The sequence below is a fragment of the Ursus americanus genome, chromosome 21 (assembly GCF_024610735.1).
Source record: "Ursus americanus isolate L20-20 chromosome 21, mUrsAme1.1.p, whole genome shotgun sequence".
Lineage (NCBI taxonomy): Eukaryota > Metazoa > Chordata > Mammalia > Carnivora > Ursidae > Ursus > Ursus americanus.
This window is the reverse complement of record NC_142147.1, coordinates 36,423,966-36,441,164: the sequence shown is the minus strand read 5'-3', so window position 1 is coordinate 36,441,164 and position 17,199 is coordinate 36,423,966. Positions and strand designations below refer to the sequence as shown.

General features: G+C 48.9%; 1 protein-coding gene and 1 long non-coding RNA gene across 2 annotated transcripts; one reads left to right on the top strand and one right to left on the bottom strand.

Moving 5' to 3' along the window:
* The first annotated feature begins 895 nt into the window (after window positions 1–895).
* On the top strand, window positions 896–6,655 carry LOC123791376 (uncharacterized). Its single transcript, XR_006779366.2, has 3 exons — window positions 896–1,110; window positions 2,026–2,131; window positions 4,718–6,655. It is a non-coding gene; the product is annotated as an uncharacterized LOC123791376 (long non-coding RNA).
* Window positions 6,656–6,657: 2 nt separating this feature from the next.
* Window positions 6,658–16,830, bottom strand: CCNE1 (cyclin E1). Its single transcript, XM_045796130.2, has 12 exons — window positions 16,565–16,830; window positions 16,038–16,089; window positions 15,839–15,926; window positions 15,549–15,617; window positions 11,620–11,765; window positions 11,366–11,501; window positions 9,062–9,208; window positions 8,411–8,506; window positions 8,051–8,185; window positions 7,831–7,942; window positions 7,594–7,751; window positions 6,658–7,322 (listed from the first exon to the last, which is right to left on the bottom strand). Exons 2-12 carry the CDS (start codon window positions 16,058–16,060, stop codon window positions 7,200–7,202), a joined length of 1,233 nt encoding a protein of 410 aa, XP_045652086.1. The 5' UTR covers window positions 16,061–16,089; window positions 16,565–16,830; the 3' UTR covers window positions 6,658–7,199.
* Between the last annotated feature and the right edge of the window lie 369 nt (window positions 16,831–17,199).

The following is a 17,199-nucleotide window of genomic DNA, read 5'->3' as shown; positions in this document are numbered from 1 at the left end:
GGTACCAAAAGGACAGGGGGAGGGGCCCAGAGGAGGGCTTCCCAGGCCCTGCAGGGCTCCAGGCTCACTCTGGGGCTGACTTGTGGGGGCAGACAGACCCTTTTTTTTTTTTAAACACAGAAACAAAAGGATGAAATCATTAGCATCAACTGGGCACATTCAGTGTAGATTACTGACATGCCATTGTTACGAGGATAAAAGAAATATAATTAATAAAACCCGCCCAGCCCGCCTTTCGTGCTCCCATGGATTCTTTATTGGCATCTGCATCTATCTCGCCCACAGACGAGCCCTCTCCCACTGCCCTGGACGTCGCTAAAATGAACGGTGCAGAAAATCACTCGCAGGATCTGGGAGCTCATCTTTTTTCCGCTGCAATCTGTCTTCTGAGGCCTTGGTTCTCTCCCTCCCAGGGCAGCAGTAGAAAGAGCATTTTCTAGCAGTACACAGCACAGGTTCCATTCAAGGAAGAACAAAGCTGGGCCCGAGCTCCCTCCCTCCCGGGACCCTGTGCAGGGCCACCCTGCTAGGGCCAGTTCCCTTTCAGGCACCAGCCTTTGCGGGGGGTGGGCATTTTCTGGAAGCAGCCTTGGAATCACACTTGCCCCACCTCTAGCCTTGATATGCCCTAGATGGGCTGAGTGTCAAAGGTCACCCTGAGGGTCAGCAGGCCGTCTAGAGGACCTGGGGGAGGTGGGGCGACCCTCAGCCCCTGGCCGGCTTCCAACCCACCTGCTTGCCAGCCTACCTTCTGCCCCCAGCCCCCCACCCACCCTTGTTTTCGAGAGAAATGAAACTTCGTTTGCATGACAGGAAGCAGGGAAGGTCCCTGAAGTGTACTGCAAACCTAAAAACACCCCAGCCCGGTCTTTCACCACCACCTGGAAGAGCAGCGTCTGAAGAGAAACAGAAAGCCACGCTTAACCCCTGAGAGCCTGGGCTCCCAGCGAGAGAACAGGCTGTGGCCTCCCGCCCACTGGGCAGATGAGGAGTCTGAAGCCCCAAGCAGGTCAGCGATGAGCTGAAGGCCCCGCAGCCCTTGGGGTGAGAGCCAAGACTCTCCCGAAAATCCAGGGATCTGAAACTCCAATGCCCGTGGGAGGCGGACAGGTAAAGACGATGTCTTTGGACACTGAGCCGCTTTGTCCTGATCTTTGACCTGATCGGAGAGTCTGCTCTCTCTGCCACTTTCCTTGGACCTTTCTGCTTTCTTCGTCCATACTGTTTTCTTGCTCTTGATAGAGTTAGGGGCACAAGCTTTTTGTCTTCTCTGGGAGGTTGGCGGCGTGTAGGTGAGGGTCAACGCCAGGGATTCCGGGGCCAGGGGCAGGGGGCGGTGGGGGCTGCGGTGCTCTGCACTGCTGTGGACCCTGCCTGCCAGGCTGCCAGGGGGCTGGGGAGCCATCAAGCCTATATGAGCTCTCCCAAGTGTCACATGTCAGCTCAAATGTTTCAAAACCTCTTTGCAGCCCAAACACAACAGAGCCCCGCACAGCAGCACCAGCCCCACAGCCCAGGTGGGCAGCCTCTGCTTTGACCTGAGAGCCACAGGGATCCCGCACAGAGTCAGGGAGGGATAGAGGACACAGAAGTTCAGAGGGAGGGCTTGCGACCGAGTCACCATCTCATGACGACGGATTGCTCCTTACTTGTCTACAACAAGATATAACTTGGTTAGGTGCTTAGCAAGAGGGACACGGAGAACTTTCTGGAATACTGGGGGAATGGATTTGTCTGTCTAGTTCTCTGTGTGGTGACGCACTGGAGCCTGGGGTTTTGTACGTCAGTCCACTCTTGTGATCCTTCCAGGAACTGGAATTCGATGGTGTGTGGCTCCTTTGCCCAGAAGAAACACTAAAACAGCAGCAGGGGTCTGATTCGTTTCTGTTTGGGTCTTGCTTTTCAATCGGGATGTGATCTTTTGCAAGTGGAAGATAGCATGTATTCGTCTGGGCATGGAAGAGTAAGAAATTTAATGAAAGTGACTACACATGTAAGAATCAATCCATCTCTCTGTTCATTCAGGGAGTGAATATTTAATAAACGCCTATCATGTGCCAGGCCCTGAAATGATGTGCTAAGCAATGAAATCAATTGGCAAGCAATCACTGGAAAAGAAAAACGAGAGGGGGTGAGTTTGTATGGGTATGTGCATTTTAAATGACTTAAGAGATACAATGGGATGAAAGAGCCCTGTACAGAAACCAGCAAGTGTATACGATCGTAATGCCAAAACTGTTAAGGACGGCACCTCGGGGGGATTTTCACTTGTACATGTCCGTAGAAGTCTAATTTATCATATCACACATGGTCTCCTTCCACAGTCAGAGGAAGACCGAGAAAGTCAAATAATGGCGATTTTCACGGGAAGAAAAGAAGGCTGTAGCAAATGCTGGGGCAGACGTGGGAAGGCAGGCTCTCTCACACTCCCGGGCTGGGACGATCGATTGGCATAATTCGGGGAATTAGCTAACCACATCTAATAAAGTTGCAGGAGCACAGGCCCTTTGACACGGCCGTTCCAGGTCTGGGAACGTGCCCTGGAGGAACCCACACACGTGACACACGCGTGTTCGAGACGTTTATTGCAGCGTCGTCGGTGGCGGTGACCGTATTGCTGACCTACTCGTGGGCCAGCCTGGGAGGGACTGTGTGCATGGTGGGATAGTCACACAAGAGAAAACTACCACAGTTAAAAATAAATAAATCCAACCCCCCATGTGTCCATGTGGGTAAATCTTGAAAATCACGTTGAAAGAGAATAGTAAGTGATATTATTATAGGTAAGGTTGATGCCACTGGTGTGGATTTTTAAAACACCCAGAATAGTGTTTTTGTAAGTTTATTGCTTATGGAGCCAAATATAAATGATAAATGTTTAAAAATATGTGTGGGAATTGTCCACACTGACCTCGGGGTGATTGTGTCCGGTGAGGAAGAAAGAAAGACGATGGGACGGGGGGGAGGGAGAGAAGGGGGCCCCTCAGTGGCATCTTTAATGTTGTATTCCTTAAAAAAAAATGATGTGAAGCTGGTGATGGGTCTCCAGGTAAGTCATCGTACTGTTCTCTGCACTTAAACATGTTTGCCTGTCACATGCGTGTGAACTGGCTTCACTGATGACTTGTGAATGGAGCGGTTTTCCTATGTGTGCTGTGTTTCGCTGGTTTCCATTCTTCCTAAGAGTGTTAACAAGAGGAGGTGAGGTAAGCAATTTCCCTAGAAGCCGGCCAAGGGCTTGCGTGTTGCCGCGAGGAGATGTGCGGGTAGAGGCACCCTTCAGACCGGGGTACCGGGGACGTCGGTGGGGGCCAGACGGGGTGGTCTCCTGCGGGAGGTGAGGGTCTAGCTGACTGTGGAGGGGCCGGCCAGCACAGGGACTGGCCTGAAGGGAGAGGTAGGGCAGTCACTGAGGCAGGGCCACTTAGAAATCACTCATGCATGGAGCGCACAGTCATGTTCCCAGGACCCTGAAAGGCATGAATCTGGGCTTGTTTCTTCAATGTCAGCCTCCAGATGTAGCTGTGAGCCCATCACTGTCCTCTTCACAAACACCGGCTCCCTGCTGCCGGGGACATCGGGCCTGTGTCCAGCCTGACGCGTAAAAGCCCCTTGTGACGTGGCCTCTGTCACCCCCTCTGCCTTCTCTCCTGCTTCTTCCGCTGACTCGTGACCGTGACCGCTCTTCACTGGCTGGGGGGGGTGGGGGTGCGGACACAGCAGCACCCTCTCCAACTGAAGTACCGGCCCTGCTCCAGGCCTTTCCCATGCCCCCATGCTCCCCGGGTTCCAGACCTGCTCACCTGCGCTCTGGGATTGTATCCGTGCTCTTTGGTCTCCAGCCCTGGGGGTGCCCAGCGCAGAGCCGGGGCTCACGACGGAGGGCACCTCACACACCACCCCGGGGAAGCCAGCATCAGCCCAGAACTCACTGCAGTCAGAGGCTACACAATTTTGGGAATTGGCATTGATCAGGAAAAATGATTTAAGAGACGGGCAGGGCGGCGGGGAGCAGAGGGAGTCGTTATTCAATACAGGACAGCGTTGCCCTCCCGTCTGGGGCTCCTGGGAAATAGTACCTGGTAAACCTGTGAAACTGACCACATTAGAGTCTTCGGGAGTTAAATTCGGAATTGGGATGAGGCAGGAAAAATCTATGCTCGTTGAATACAAAATGCAATTGTCTGTCGGTGCAGGAACTGAAGTATCTGCAGCAAATTATATTTAAGACTCTATTGTCACAGACAGATTAGCTAATGCTTGATTTTAAGTATAGGCTTCTAATGCTATTACTCCTGGTTAGCTCTGCCTGGCAGGTAACCTTGTGGAACAAATGACTGCATTGCTTGAATAACATATTTGATCAAACAGGACAATTCTTTCAAAAATTGAGTTCTCTGTGGCAATTTGAGACCTGTAATCAGCAAATTAGATGATTACAGCAGGGATAAAAATAGTCTTCTAACAATGTCCAAGGTATAAATGTGATTTGAATTTCAAAATGTTGAACATGTGGTAGGAAAATGCACGGTTGGGTAAATATGACTAGACATTATCAGATTTGATTTCTCTTTCCAACCCTGCTCTGAGCTAGAGCCTAATTTTGCCGCATAAACTCCAATCTCGTTTGTGTCTGAGTGAGAGGCTAGAAGTCTATCTTGCACTGTCTGTGCTCCAGATCTTACAGGGCTCAACAGCTTTACTTCTCTGCCTTTAGGACCTTAAAGTCCACGTGAACCTTACCATCATTTATCCACTTGGTATGAAATCCATGCAGCAATGAGCTGTCCAAGTTCCACACGGGGAAGACGGCATTGGAAGGCCTTCCACACCCACTACCTGAAGACCAGGGGACGGAAACACCAGAACACCTCCGGTGAGGTCTAGCGAGTGAACTGTGAGCTGGGGCGTGACACGAGGATGTGGTTTGCTCTACCACAATCCAATCAGCCCTCCTGTTTGGTCAATAAGTTACTCTTAGTTTCTTCTCTAACACAAGGAAGTCAGCCTAAGGGGCCACGTCACCTCCTTCTCTGGGTTCTCCTGCTCACCCAGGTTGACCAGGTTGCCATTTTCACCCCGATGTCTCTTTGGCATCCCCCGATCTCAGATGCTTTTAGCAGAAGGCAGGACGAAACTGATTTGGCAAAAGGGTACGCAGGGCCCACCAGCGAGGGGCCAAAGTTTGTGCTGACTACTAGCAAAAGGACTTGCTCCTTAAAGCAGGGAAACCTGGTGTTACTTACTAGTGGCTCTTAGCGTTTCTGGCAGAGCCGCAGAAAATACTGATTCCTCTGAATTTCACTTAACCGCCCAGGACGTGTCCTTTATTAGCAGAGATGATTCAGAGCTGCCCGTGGCAACACTGCCATTTAGCAAAAACAAAAACAAAGAACATTGATGTCCAGAAATGCAACATTCTTGAATTTGCGTATAAAGCATTCTCATTTCAGCAGCTCCGATAACGCTCTGTGACACGCTGTGGGCCTGACGGTCCACGAAGAAATGTTTGCCTCAAACATGTGTTCAGACCGGTGTTGCCTCCCCTGTCAGGCCCTAAAACTTATCCAAAGCTTTGAAAATAGAAATGTTTTCAGTGCCACATTTTTGCATAGAAAATGCCAAATGTAAATTAATCCCTTTGAGGATTTTTCCAACAAGTCACTTCCGAATGATCACCATTAAACACTCACTGCTTCCTAAGGTGGGAGCCTCTCTGCCTGAGATTAAGAACTACTTAGCTCTGAGTACCATTTGACTAAACACCAGCACATGTAGATTTTAACGCATTTATTCGGAACATATTAAAACTTGCCAGAACTATAGCGTCTCAATGTGAAGGAGTAGGGTCTCTCTCCAACTTCATGTAAATATGATACAGATTTTAAAATGGGTGTTTTTCTACTTCAGATGGGGTTTTGCAAAATGAGATACGATACCAAGTTGAAAATAAGTGGGTTTGTTTGCTCACACAAACACCGAAGTATTGCAAGGAAGTGAAACACACAAGCCCACCACGATGAGAACCCCCCACAAAATACGGTGTGAACTGTACGCATCGGGCCTGAAAGTGGACAGGGCCTTCCTCCATTAGCAAGGCTCTTGGTGACTCCCTCAGCGGTCGGGAAACAGGCCGTGCACGGACCCCTGGCCTGGAGCTACCTATCATTTTATTTCACATTTTCTCCTTCAAAGTATGGTTTTAGGCTACTACCTTGTGTGAACAAGTTCTCCGAAAAAAGTTCTTTAGGTTAAGATTTGAGTAAGGACGAAAATGGTATTGAGTAACACTGCTTACAGATGCTTTATGACCTCTGGCCGATGGTCGGGCAGAAGTCACACCAAAGAATCCTCTTGGACGCAGACATGCGTTCCCCAGGACCGCCACGGCCAGCCCGTGAGCCCCACCTGAGCAGCCACTGTGCAGAGCTGGGAGAATGGGGGACAAATGCCAGATCGAAGCCTCATTCCCACCTCAGGCGGCCTTTGGGAGGCCTTCGTGGCTGCACGTAAAGCTCGCTTCCAAAGTCTTTTCAATATATCTGCTTGAAAGGTGTGAGCTTTAAGAAGTATGAAGTTAAAAAAAACTCGGTACGGCCACACTCAAAGATGACTTCTAACTTAAATGATCACACATAGCTCATAAAACCCGCTGTCTCAAAGACAGTGTTCTCTTTATTAAAAAAACGGATAGACATAGCAGCACTTACAAAATAACAGTTCATAAAAGGCATTGTACATTGTCAACTGATAGTGTGAAAAGGGCAGGCCCCCAGCACAGCTGGTTGTGGGCTCCACATCACAGCGCTCACAACCACCTGTTGCCCTCGATACGCCACAACCCAGCACACCCGAGGGGAGCCCACAGCAGCGTGGCGCTCCGCAGCGTCAAGCCTTCGTTCCGCGTGTGAACAGTCAGTCGAGTCAAGTATCACCCTCCTTAGCAGCATCTGGAGCACTCGTCGGTGTTCTGGAGGTGGCTGGTGTACTTGACCCACTTAGTTCAAAAACTCTAAGCATTCAATAAAAAACACTTGTCCCTGTCCAGTGCCATTCACAGAGACGCTCCGGTTGCAGAAGACACACGCTCTTCCATTTAAATATCTGTAAAAGCTAACGCGCCTCTGCCCCCGTGCGCAGCAGAGAACTCGGAGCGGGCGCTTGCGCACAACTGTCTTTGGTGGAGGATGCAGGTGTGGTCACGCTGTCCCCTGCTCACTGCTCTGCTTCTTACTGCTCTGTGGGGGAGTGAGGACCCCGGTGGGGAGAGGAGAAATCCTATTTTGTTCAGACAATATGGCTTTCTTTGCTTGGGCTTTGTCCTGGGAGGAATAAAAGCGAGAAACGTCAAAATGGAAGAATGCGCCCTTTGGGCTTCGCGTACCGTGTGCTCCCTTCTGAGGAGAAGAGGGCAACAAGACAGCGAAGAAGCATCTAGAGTCGCTGGTCTACGTGCTCGTTGGACATCACATCTAGCGAGCACAGTTTTTCTCTTTCAGAGGAATTAACAGAAGTGGAGTCTTTCGAGGCTATCTGGAGCCTGCCTGAAGGCAGCTTTAGGAATTTACCCGGGGAACGGGGAACACGACTCACCAGCAAGTCCAAGCTGTTGATGTGCGTCTGGATGTTGTGCGCGTCTTCAGCAGGAACCCCCCTGAAGTGCTTCAGCTTCGAGCTTCCTGTCTCCCTTATAACCATGGCAAATGGAACCATCCACTTGACACACTTCTCTATATCGCACCACTGATACCCTGCAACGAAAATAAATGTTAGGCTCCATCGGTTTGTAAGTTTAATACACCTTGTGAACGGACGGGAAAGCCGACGTACCTGAAACCTTTTGCATCAACTCAGAGGAAGAGAAATGATACAAGGCAGAAGCAGCAAGGACACCATAGGGAAATTCTAAGCAGCCGACGTCCAGGACACAGAGATCTAAAAGCTGGGGGGGGGGGAAGACCAGTGAAGCAGGCGGCTAACATCTGTCCCTTCTAGAGCTCCTCGGTGTCCCGCTGAGGTGGGAAGCCCCCCAGAGGTAAAAGCCACCCACCTCTGCGATCTGTATGAAGATCTGCTGGGGATACTGTGGCAGGAGCACTTCATACAAGTCGTTTAGATACGCAACCTGCATATATACATTCAGCCAGGACACGATGGTCAGGGGACTTAAGTGCCACTTAAGGGCCTAAAGGAAAACAGAGAAAGGTCAGACCAATGCTTGAGAAGAAAAAAAAAAAAAAAGACATTTCTGCTCCCTTTGGGCCGCTAAAGGAGTTCAAAATGCAGCCGGATTCCATGCCACAATGTGTCCAGCTGGAGAACACCTAGTCAGATGCACTCACGCCAAATGTGGAAGAGATATTATGTATGCATTTAACAAAAAAGACTGAAAAATTAACTTGTAACCTACCTTCATAATGATTAATTCCATGCTGAGAATCTCCTCTCCTGAACAAGCCCCGTCCGTAACATAAGCGAACTGGTGTAGCTTTGGAGGGTAGATTTCCTAAGAGGAAAGCGAAGGGAGAAAGGACTAGCAAATTTCTCTAACAGTTTTAACTTACAGTGTACAACCAAATCACTGTTTTTAGTATGCTAGCATGGAAAGAGAGAGGGAACATCACGGACTAAATACAGGAGCTATTCCACTGGTCAAAATGCATTCATCGTGAAAGAAACCAAACACTCAACATTAGCAATAAATAAAGACATAAATACAGCTTTTACTCTGTGGGGATATTTTTGAAATTTTCACCTTTTTAATATTTTGAGCAACACGTTTGAAAGTTGGCCTATCCACCCTTCTCATCACATCAAAATTCGAATCGTCTTCGGTCAAAGTTCAATTTTTTGCCTTACAGTAACTACATTAACCTAAGCATTTTATATACTCACTACTTCCCTCACTTCTTGGTTAATTTCTAGCCCTTTCTGCTTGTATCTTTACTTTAGATGACCTCAAATTGGGAAAATGTAGACAAACAGGTGGCCTCTCCCAGTCATCTCAGGGGACCTCCAGAAACAGCATGTGCTACATAACAAATATTTGAAAATAATTTACCTCAAGTTTGGCAGCAATAAATAAAGATGAAATCCCAATAAGCTGTAAAAGTGTTTTTACAATATTTTGTTGTGTTGCCATATACCGATCAAAGAAATCCTGTGCCAAGTAAAATGTTTCTCTGTGAAGTTTATAGACTTCGCACACCTGAAAAAATAGTAAGTTTTAGAACAGTTACTTGAGGAAAAAAGAAGGACAAAAAACAACTTGCCATGAGTTTTGGTGAAGGACAATATAACCAAATCGAGAGAGAGAAGTCTGCTTTTCTGAAGGGACTGTTACCTGGCTTGTCCCTAAGCCCCTGAGTGCAAGGCTGGAACTCAGAAGGATTAAGTGTTCCATGATCTATATAATAGTAAGAGCAAATGTGCGTAGGCTGGTAAAGCAGCATTTTCATGGAAACACTGTGAATGATTATCTCAAACTATAAAATTAGGACCATGCCTGCCCTGCCCACCTCACAGGACTGCTGAGAGATCAGGTAAGATGGTGTGCAGGAGGGAGCTGAAGAGGACCAAGGAAATAGCAGACCGCAACTCGTCACCACCACCTAATGTCTGATTATCCACAGAAAACTGCCATTCCTCCTCAGGCCTTCCCATGTGGGAGTGCAATTCATGGGGTTAAAAAGTAGAAAAGGCACCGGAGAAACAACAGGATATTGAGAGAAAATTCCATCAACCACTAAAGAGTATTTCTAAAGTCCAGGTTGAGGCATATTTGAAGTCAGTTTTTATAAAGTAATACCATTATGATCTGATCAGAAGTGAAACTAGAGCTTCTGTCCTCTCAGGAACAAACTCTCAGACCTATGTCACCCAGCTCACGATTGGGCACACGGCCTGAGCACCGCCTTTCCCACACGCATGCAGACTTCCTGGCTGGGCTCAGGGCTGAGAAACAGCACCGCTGCAGACAGGCCTACAGTTTTGTTCCACTGAAGACAGAAAAGTTACCATTCTTTTCTACCCTTTCAATGTTATTACGTGACTTTTGGGATTTACTTTCAGAGAGAAATCTTCCTTAAAGTATATGGCATCACCTACATTATACAAAATAGGACTTCTCCGTCACCACATCTTATGAGTTGAAGCCTGGGAGAGTAAAGTATACTATATCTAATGTTTTGAGGAGTGATAAAATGTCGCAAAGGGCCCAGAAGGGCTATGTGCCGTTGTGGCCCTGCAGTGGGCAACTGGAAGGCCTGTAGTTTTAAGCAGGCAGGCCTGACAAAGAACTCAGTACAGGAAATGTTAAGGTTTTCAGAGACCAATTAAAAAAAGCCAATTAATAATAGTAAAAACAACTACCTTTTCTTGCCTACTATTTCTACTTCATACAAACTCTGCAAGGAAAATACTGCTAGAAAATACTACAGATGAGAAAACCAAGATTCTAAGTTCAGTGACTTGCCTGAGAAGACATATACACGGTGAGGTGGCAGCAGGGAATCGGATTCTAGGGTGAGCATAACAGGGGGGCACATACCCCCAGAACACAGGCTTTCCAAAGAGTACACCGCAGTTTGCTTTTAGGGAATATTTAGACACTTAGTTTCCACAGGTCCTTTTGCATAAAATGGATCTACCTGAGATCCCTTCAACATCACAAAGAAAGCCCACTTCTCCTCCCCCAAGGCTTCCAGGCGTCTAGGAAGCACCCCTTCATCGAGGCACCACTGAGTCACCCGCACGTCCTCTCAGAGGGAGCTGCACTGCCCATACAATATCGCTCTTTATGTTTAACAATTACCCATCACAATTTGTAATACTCGTTCTTTTGATCAATTGTTGCAGGGAAGTCTGACAGTGTGACCAGTAAAAGATGTGAACGGTATATTTTGTTAGGATGATATTCTGTGGGGAAGGAGAAATGGATTCCAAGGAGTTAAAAAGGAACCATGTAAGCTTTCTGACTGTTAAAGATAAGCCTGTTCATATATTTTTAAAACTTATGATAGAGGCTATCAAATAGCTGTTATCTGCATTCCACTGGATAGATTTAAAAGCAATTTAATTAACGAAGACCAAATATCAATATTTACAGTTAAGTGGAAAATAGAACTTTTGTAATTATTTGAACTTTGAAGAAAAAAATGAGAGGCCGACTTAAAAATATCTAAGAGGTAAAGAGACTTCAGAAATTCTTCTAAGGAAGAATGCAAGCAAAATGGCAATATATATATACCCCAGCTTCAGAGACACACAATGTGTCAATGGGATCAAACATAGGAAGAGATCATAATAGCACAGAAGATTCTGGAAGCGGTCAATGCTTCCAGTCCTCAGGAAGACTCAAGCTCACCTCCATTAACCAATCCAGAAGAATCGCTCGCATCTTAGGCTGCAGGAGAGGATGCCGCTGCATAAAGTGCTTATCCCGTAAGTATGTCTTTTCCTTGTTTAGCATAATTTTCCAGACCTCATCTCTATTTGCCCAGCTACAAAAACCAAAACCAAGTGAAAGACAAAAGGCAGGTGTCAGTATGCGTCCACACTAACCGGGTGAGCTTGTGCACAGGAGTAAAAGATCTGGAAGGCACACGGCAGGGAACTTACTTCAGTATAGGCAGTGGTGAGGCTCTGGAGGGCATGAAACTCTGCGGTGCACACGTGGAACTTGGGGACGCCGGCTCATCCTCTTCTTTGTCAGGTGTGGGAATCAAGGAGCAGGGGTTTTCACACACAGAATTGCCGTCCCAAGGCTGTAAAAGAAAAAACACATTTTTAAATGTTTGATATGAACCAGCTATTTTTACATTCATTGATTTGCAGAACAGCCAGTAAAACGGAAACTGTCTTCACACTAGACAGCAATCTCCAGGCCTAACTACTTATTTTGGACTAAATTAAGATGAAGATGGGACTCGTAAGTAAAAGCCGCAGTCGTGACTCCGAGCTTTCATTTCACTTGTCACTGGCTTAGGAGTCTATGCAGTGAACATCTAAGACAACTACAAAGTCAGTAGCATTTCATCCTCCACGTTGTCACCCTCAAACACGTACCTGAGCAGTAAGACAGGTCCAGGAGGGGTTAAGATGAAATGCACACAGGTCTTCTATTACAAAAAATGACAATACCAATGATACAAATCCATTTGCAGCTCAGTAAGATACTGGGCATAACTTCTAAGGTATGCGTGGGATTACTTCGTAACAACCGAAAGGTTTGTTTTTTTAACAAGTATAGCTAGTCTACTAAAATTTCTTAAAAGTGAAAGGATTACCAATAAAAGTATTTACACGAGCACTCCACATTCACAAGCGTAAAAGATCAAATGTAAATTGATTACCACCTATCTTTAAAATCTCCCCATCTTAAAACAAAAACCCATCAAATGTGACATCTTTTGGTTGCAAGACTAACCTAATATATTATATAATGGGGACCTTTTGTTTTCCTTAACTCAAAACAAAACAAAAAGCATATCTGCCTGGTTAAAACCAAACCCAGGGATGGTCACAGGATATACTAAGAAGTCTGTGGAGATAGAAGCCAGATACCCCTGAAGACCTTTGAATCCTGCCCCTAACGTCTTGTACAGAATGACTCAAATAACTGATAAGTGAATAAACCATCATTAAAAACCCAAACAATATGCTTTTCTTTCAGAGATTCCAGATACTTAATTTTATTCAATTTTCAATATTTGGAAAATACTGAGGTCACTTTGCCATTTAGAAAATTTTCTTTTTCAAACTACTCTGTTTATCGTCCTACTCTGAAAAGAAGCCGACGATGGATTTTCCTGAATTTTAAAGAGTTATTCTGTTGACAATGTGGCAGGTAATAATGCGGCAAGATTGGAAGCCCTGTGGAAGTCTGAGACTCTCGGCACTTTTTTTTTTTTTTTTTAAGCAGACAGCTCATTGAGGTTGACTAGAAGAAAAGGGACAACAGGACGACTAGAAATGAGCATGGGGACTTGGGCTCCAGGTGCTACCTGGAGAACAGTGTAGAGTGGGGCTCTCATGGCACACCAGCTACTTTCAGAGGCAGCCAGAGCACTTTCGGTGTGCTGAGAAGAACAAAGCAGGATAAAGCTCTTCTTCACCCAGGGTGCAAAGAATTGGGCATGCAAATCAACCATGACAACTCCTGCCAACAGCTGTTCCAGAAGGGCAACCTCCCCTTCCAGCTCTAGTATCATGTGCTGGTAGCATTTCCTTGACAAAAAAAGGGCCACGTAACTGCTTCAAGTTGCTCTTCATTCAAGAATGAATTCTAGCTGTGAAGGCAGAAGCTGGGTGCCACCCTCCGCAGCCAGATGGCTGAAAGAGCTGAGAACAGCTTTGGGGAGAAAATGGCAGCAGTTTCCAACCCGCAGTTCATAGACAAACTGGATGACCCACAAGGAGACACATGGTTAGGCAAGTTTTAGGACCCAGCGTCTGAAGCACCATGTGAAGTCTGTCCTTTCTCTTGAGCGGATACTGGGTTTTAAAGGAGGCCAGATCCATCTGACTTTAGGAAGGAAAGGGATAAGAGCAAGAGACCAATTTTGACTATTTCTAACCACCCCTGACTCCTTACGCCTCTTTTAATTAAGAACAGAACTACCTATGCAAAAGCAGGTGCTGTGAAGTAACTAACAGAAAGCCCAGGAGCCGCTTCAATAAAAAAGGTGGGTCTCATGCAAAAAGTTAAAACAACAAAACAGATATACTGAATGGATTTTAGATTAAAGGGTAGTCTTGTCGTTAAGAAAGGCCTAAGGTAAGAATCGAAGGTTCTCTGTGGTCCTGATGAAGCAGTTATAAGGAGTTTAGGATAATGCCCACAAGTAGCTCAAGGCTGTTGTACTGGGCTGAACTATAACTCCGGAGAAAAATTTTGTGTCATTAATAGGCAAAAGGGTTGTGTTACCCCAAAATTCTAGTTTCATGAATCTACACAGAGAAATAACAAGACAACAACTGCTCCATAAATAGATGGACAATTTTCAAGCTATCTGCTTTACATAATGTGCAGAAACCTGTTGTCATTAATCTCTGAATAACCATGAAAATTCCCTCTAGTTAGTGGGAAATGATATGGCTATTCACATACCAGAGCGATCAAGTGTCCACAGTTTAGGGCTGGGACCACAGCCCCATTTTAGGCACCCTAGACCGCTCCGATCCTCCTGGAGAACAGAAACTACTCTAAAATTCTAAGAAGTCAATATGGATGCCTTTGTTTCATTCTCACTTGGAAAATTCAATTCAAGAACAGTTGGCAAAACACACAATTTTGAGTTTCACGAAGTAGAGATCCATTTTATCATGCCCCACAAAAATCACCCTACTTGAAGTTTATTTTTTAAAGAAGAAAAGAAAAGAATTGTCTTCCTTCCTTCCCTAAAGTGAACTATTTCTTCATCTAACGAGAAGGAAATCATCAACCCCCTTGTTCAATATTCAGTGGACCTCCCCAGAAATGCTAATTACTAGGGTCTTATGTGCAGTGAAAACTGTTACTACAAACTTAGTGCTTTAAAGCTCTTCACTCTTCCAGAACCAACTGCTATGGCTGTTGCTCACTGTCCAACAAAGTGCTGTGCTGCCCGTTGCTAACCTAGTTGGGACCATTGCTCTCAGCTCGAATACTATTCCTGCTCAGCTTTTCTCCGTGATAGCGTCAGAAGGCCTGACCCGCTGGTTTGGAGATAGGCTGCTTCCCCTACTGGACCCATAACTACAGTCTCCAGCCATTTCTGGAGGTAGAGAGATAACACGAGCTTTTTCTGCTAGGAACTTCTGATATTGTAATGATATCATAAGCAGGCAGGAAATTGGCGGTAACTCCATGATGGGGACTCGAGAATGAACTAGTCAAAAAACTGTGTTGAGACACATATATCATCACACAGAGTATTCCACTAATACTCTGGCTGAGGCCAGGTCAAGCCCCAGACAGCAGTGATCACTGTAGGTAATTGCTGGATGGGCTGAGAACCCCCCAGAGCGGGGGGAGTTAGAAACCTGACCTAAATGGGGTAGGAGGTCCTTAAACACCATGATGTGATGGAAAGACAGAAGTGCGGATGGGGAGAATTCATGGTTGCTCATGAACACACACAAAACCCCATCATCACAGTTACCCAGAGTGTCAGGAGACTTCCCCCAGTTCACCAGCCTAGAGACAGGGCTTTAGGATGGACTCCGCCCCTGGCTTGCACAGGACTCTGGGTTACTTTCTTTCCTCTGAGTCTGAGTTTCCTCAAGGGCACAAGGAGAGGACTGAGCTATTCTATGTTCATTCCAGTCCTTCCAGACATCAGCGCATGTTTGTAATCTCAAAGGTGCTGGTGAGGAACCCAAGACCTTCCTGGAGTTCCAAGGCTGGCAGAGGTCAGAGCCACTGATGGGCACAGAGCTCAGCCATAGGCACTGTGGCCATAGGTAGAGAAAAAGCCTTCAGCGGGAGGCAAGAGAGATTAAGACTACATGTAACCCACGGAGAGCAGGAGGCCCTCCACCTAGGCCCAATCAGCAAGTGTACCCACCTGACTGCCGCACTGGCTTCTCACAGTCCTGTCAATTTTTGCAATCTCTTCATCTGGATCCTGCAAGAACTAACATAAAGCAACCCCACCCACCAAGGAAACACACCAAACAGTCCAAAGACAAAAAGAGAGAGAGAGAAGAAAGAAAAAGTTGGTTAGGTTGTGGGCACCATTTCCGCCAAATGCACTCCCATTGACCCCCTATCAATAAACATGTGGCAGAGCCCAGTCTGGTTCCCAGGTAAGACTTGGGGGGGGTCTCCTCCCCCACCTGTCTCCTTTGTACTCACAACAGCCACATTTGCCTTCCTTTTCCTGGAGCGAACAGAGACATCGGTGCCACTTTCCTCCTTCATGGTGTCCCGTTCCTTCGCATCCCTGCAAAGCCAGGGTGACACAGAGGTCAGGGTGAGTTCTCCCCAAATCTGGGTTCACCCCTCCCCCACCACTGAACACCCTTCCCGTCCCCACAGCGACAGGGCCACTCACCTCTCCCTCCTCTCCCTCGGCATGGCTTGGAGCGTGGGATCAGGTCTCAGGCCTTGGGGGCACAAACCGGGCAGTGGGGTGAAGAGGACTGACCGGGGTGGGGGTCTAGGGCCGGCCAGCCGGCCCCGGACACCCCTCCCCCTCCCGCGCGGGCGGCGGCAGCGGCAGCGGCGGGAGCCTCCCGGGCCGGTCAGGAAAATGGCCGATGGGCCCGGGTGGCCTGTCACCCGCGGCGCCGCCAACAGTCTGCGATGCCGGGTCCGAACCCGGGGGTGGGGGGGCCCGGACGGCCCCGAAATTCCCGCCGGCCCATCGCCTCCCTTGCGGCCCGGGCTGCCTCAGTCTCCCCCTCAACATCCCCCCCCCCCGGTCCGTCTCTGAGCCACCCTACCGGGGCACCCACTCCGCGCTGACGCCTCAGGGACCCGGCGACCCGGCCTCGCCCCACCCCCACCCCGGCCCGGCCCGACCCGGCGCTGTGGGAGTCCTCGCCACCGCCGTCCCGCAGCTCGCGACAGGGCCCTTACCCGAAGCCGTCTCCGCGGCAGGCAGGCGGCACGAGCCGAGGCCGGAGGCAGGAGGCAGGAGGCAGGCGACAGAAGCGAGCGGGAAGCCGGGAGGCGGGAGGCAGCGGCGGGCCGAGCGCGCGGCGGTGGCGGGATCCGCGCCTGCCCCCTACACCGCGCTGGCGGCCGAGCCGGCTGCTCCTGCGCCCGGCTAAGAGCGGGACATTTAAAAATCCCTGCGCGCGGAACCGGCCCCCGGCCCGCCCTCGCACCCTCCCGCCACCCTCCGCCCCGCCCCGGCCGGCTCCGAACCCCTCAGCGGCCGCCCGAGGGCCCGGGCCCGCCCAGCCACAGCCTTCAGGACCGCCCCGCCGCCGAGCAGGCCAGCCGAGTCGCTCGGGACCGCCGGGGGGCGGGGCCTGCGCGGGGCGGGGCCTGCGCGGGGCGGGGCTAAGTGACAGGGCCTGCGCGCTGGAGGGGCGGGGCCGGGGCCGTGGCGGGGCCTGCGCGGCGCGAGCTGCGGCGCCGCGCGGAGCTGGACGCGGGAGGCCGGCTGGCGCGCGCGGTGGAGGGCGGGGCCGCGCCGGGCGGGCAGGACGCGGGGGAGGTCTGGCGCGAGCGCAGCGGAGGGGCGGGCCGAGGGGTTCTGTGGGCGG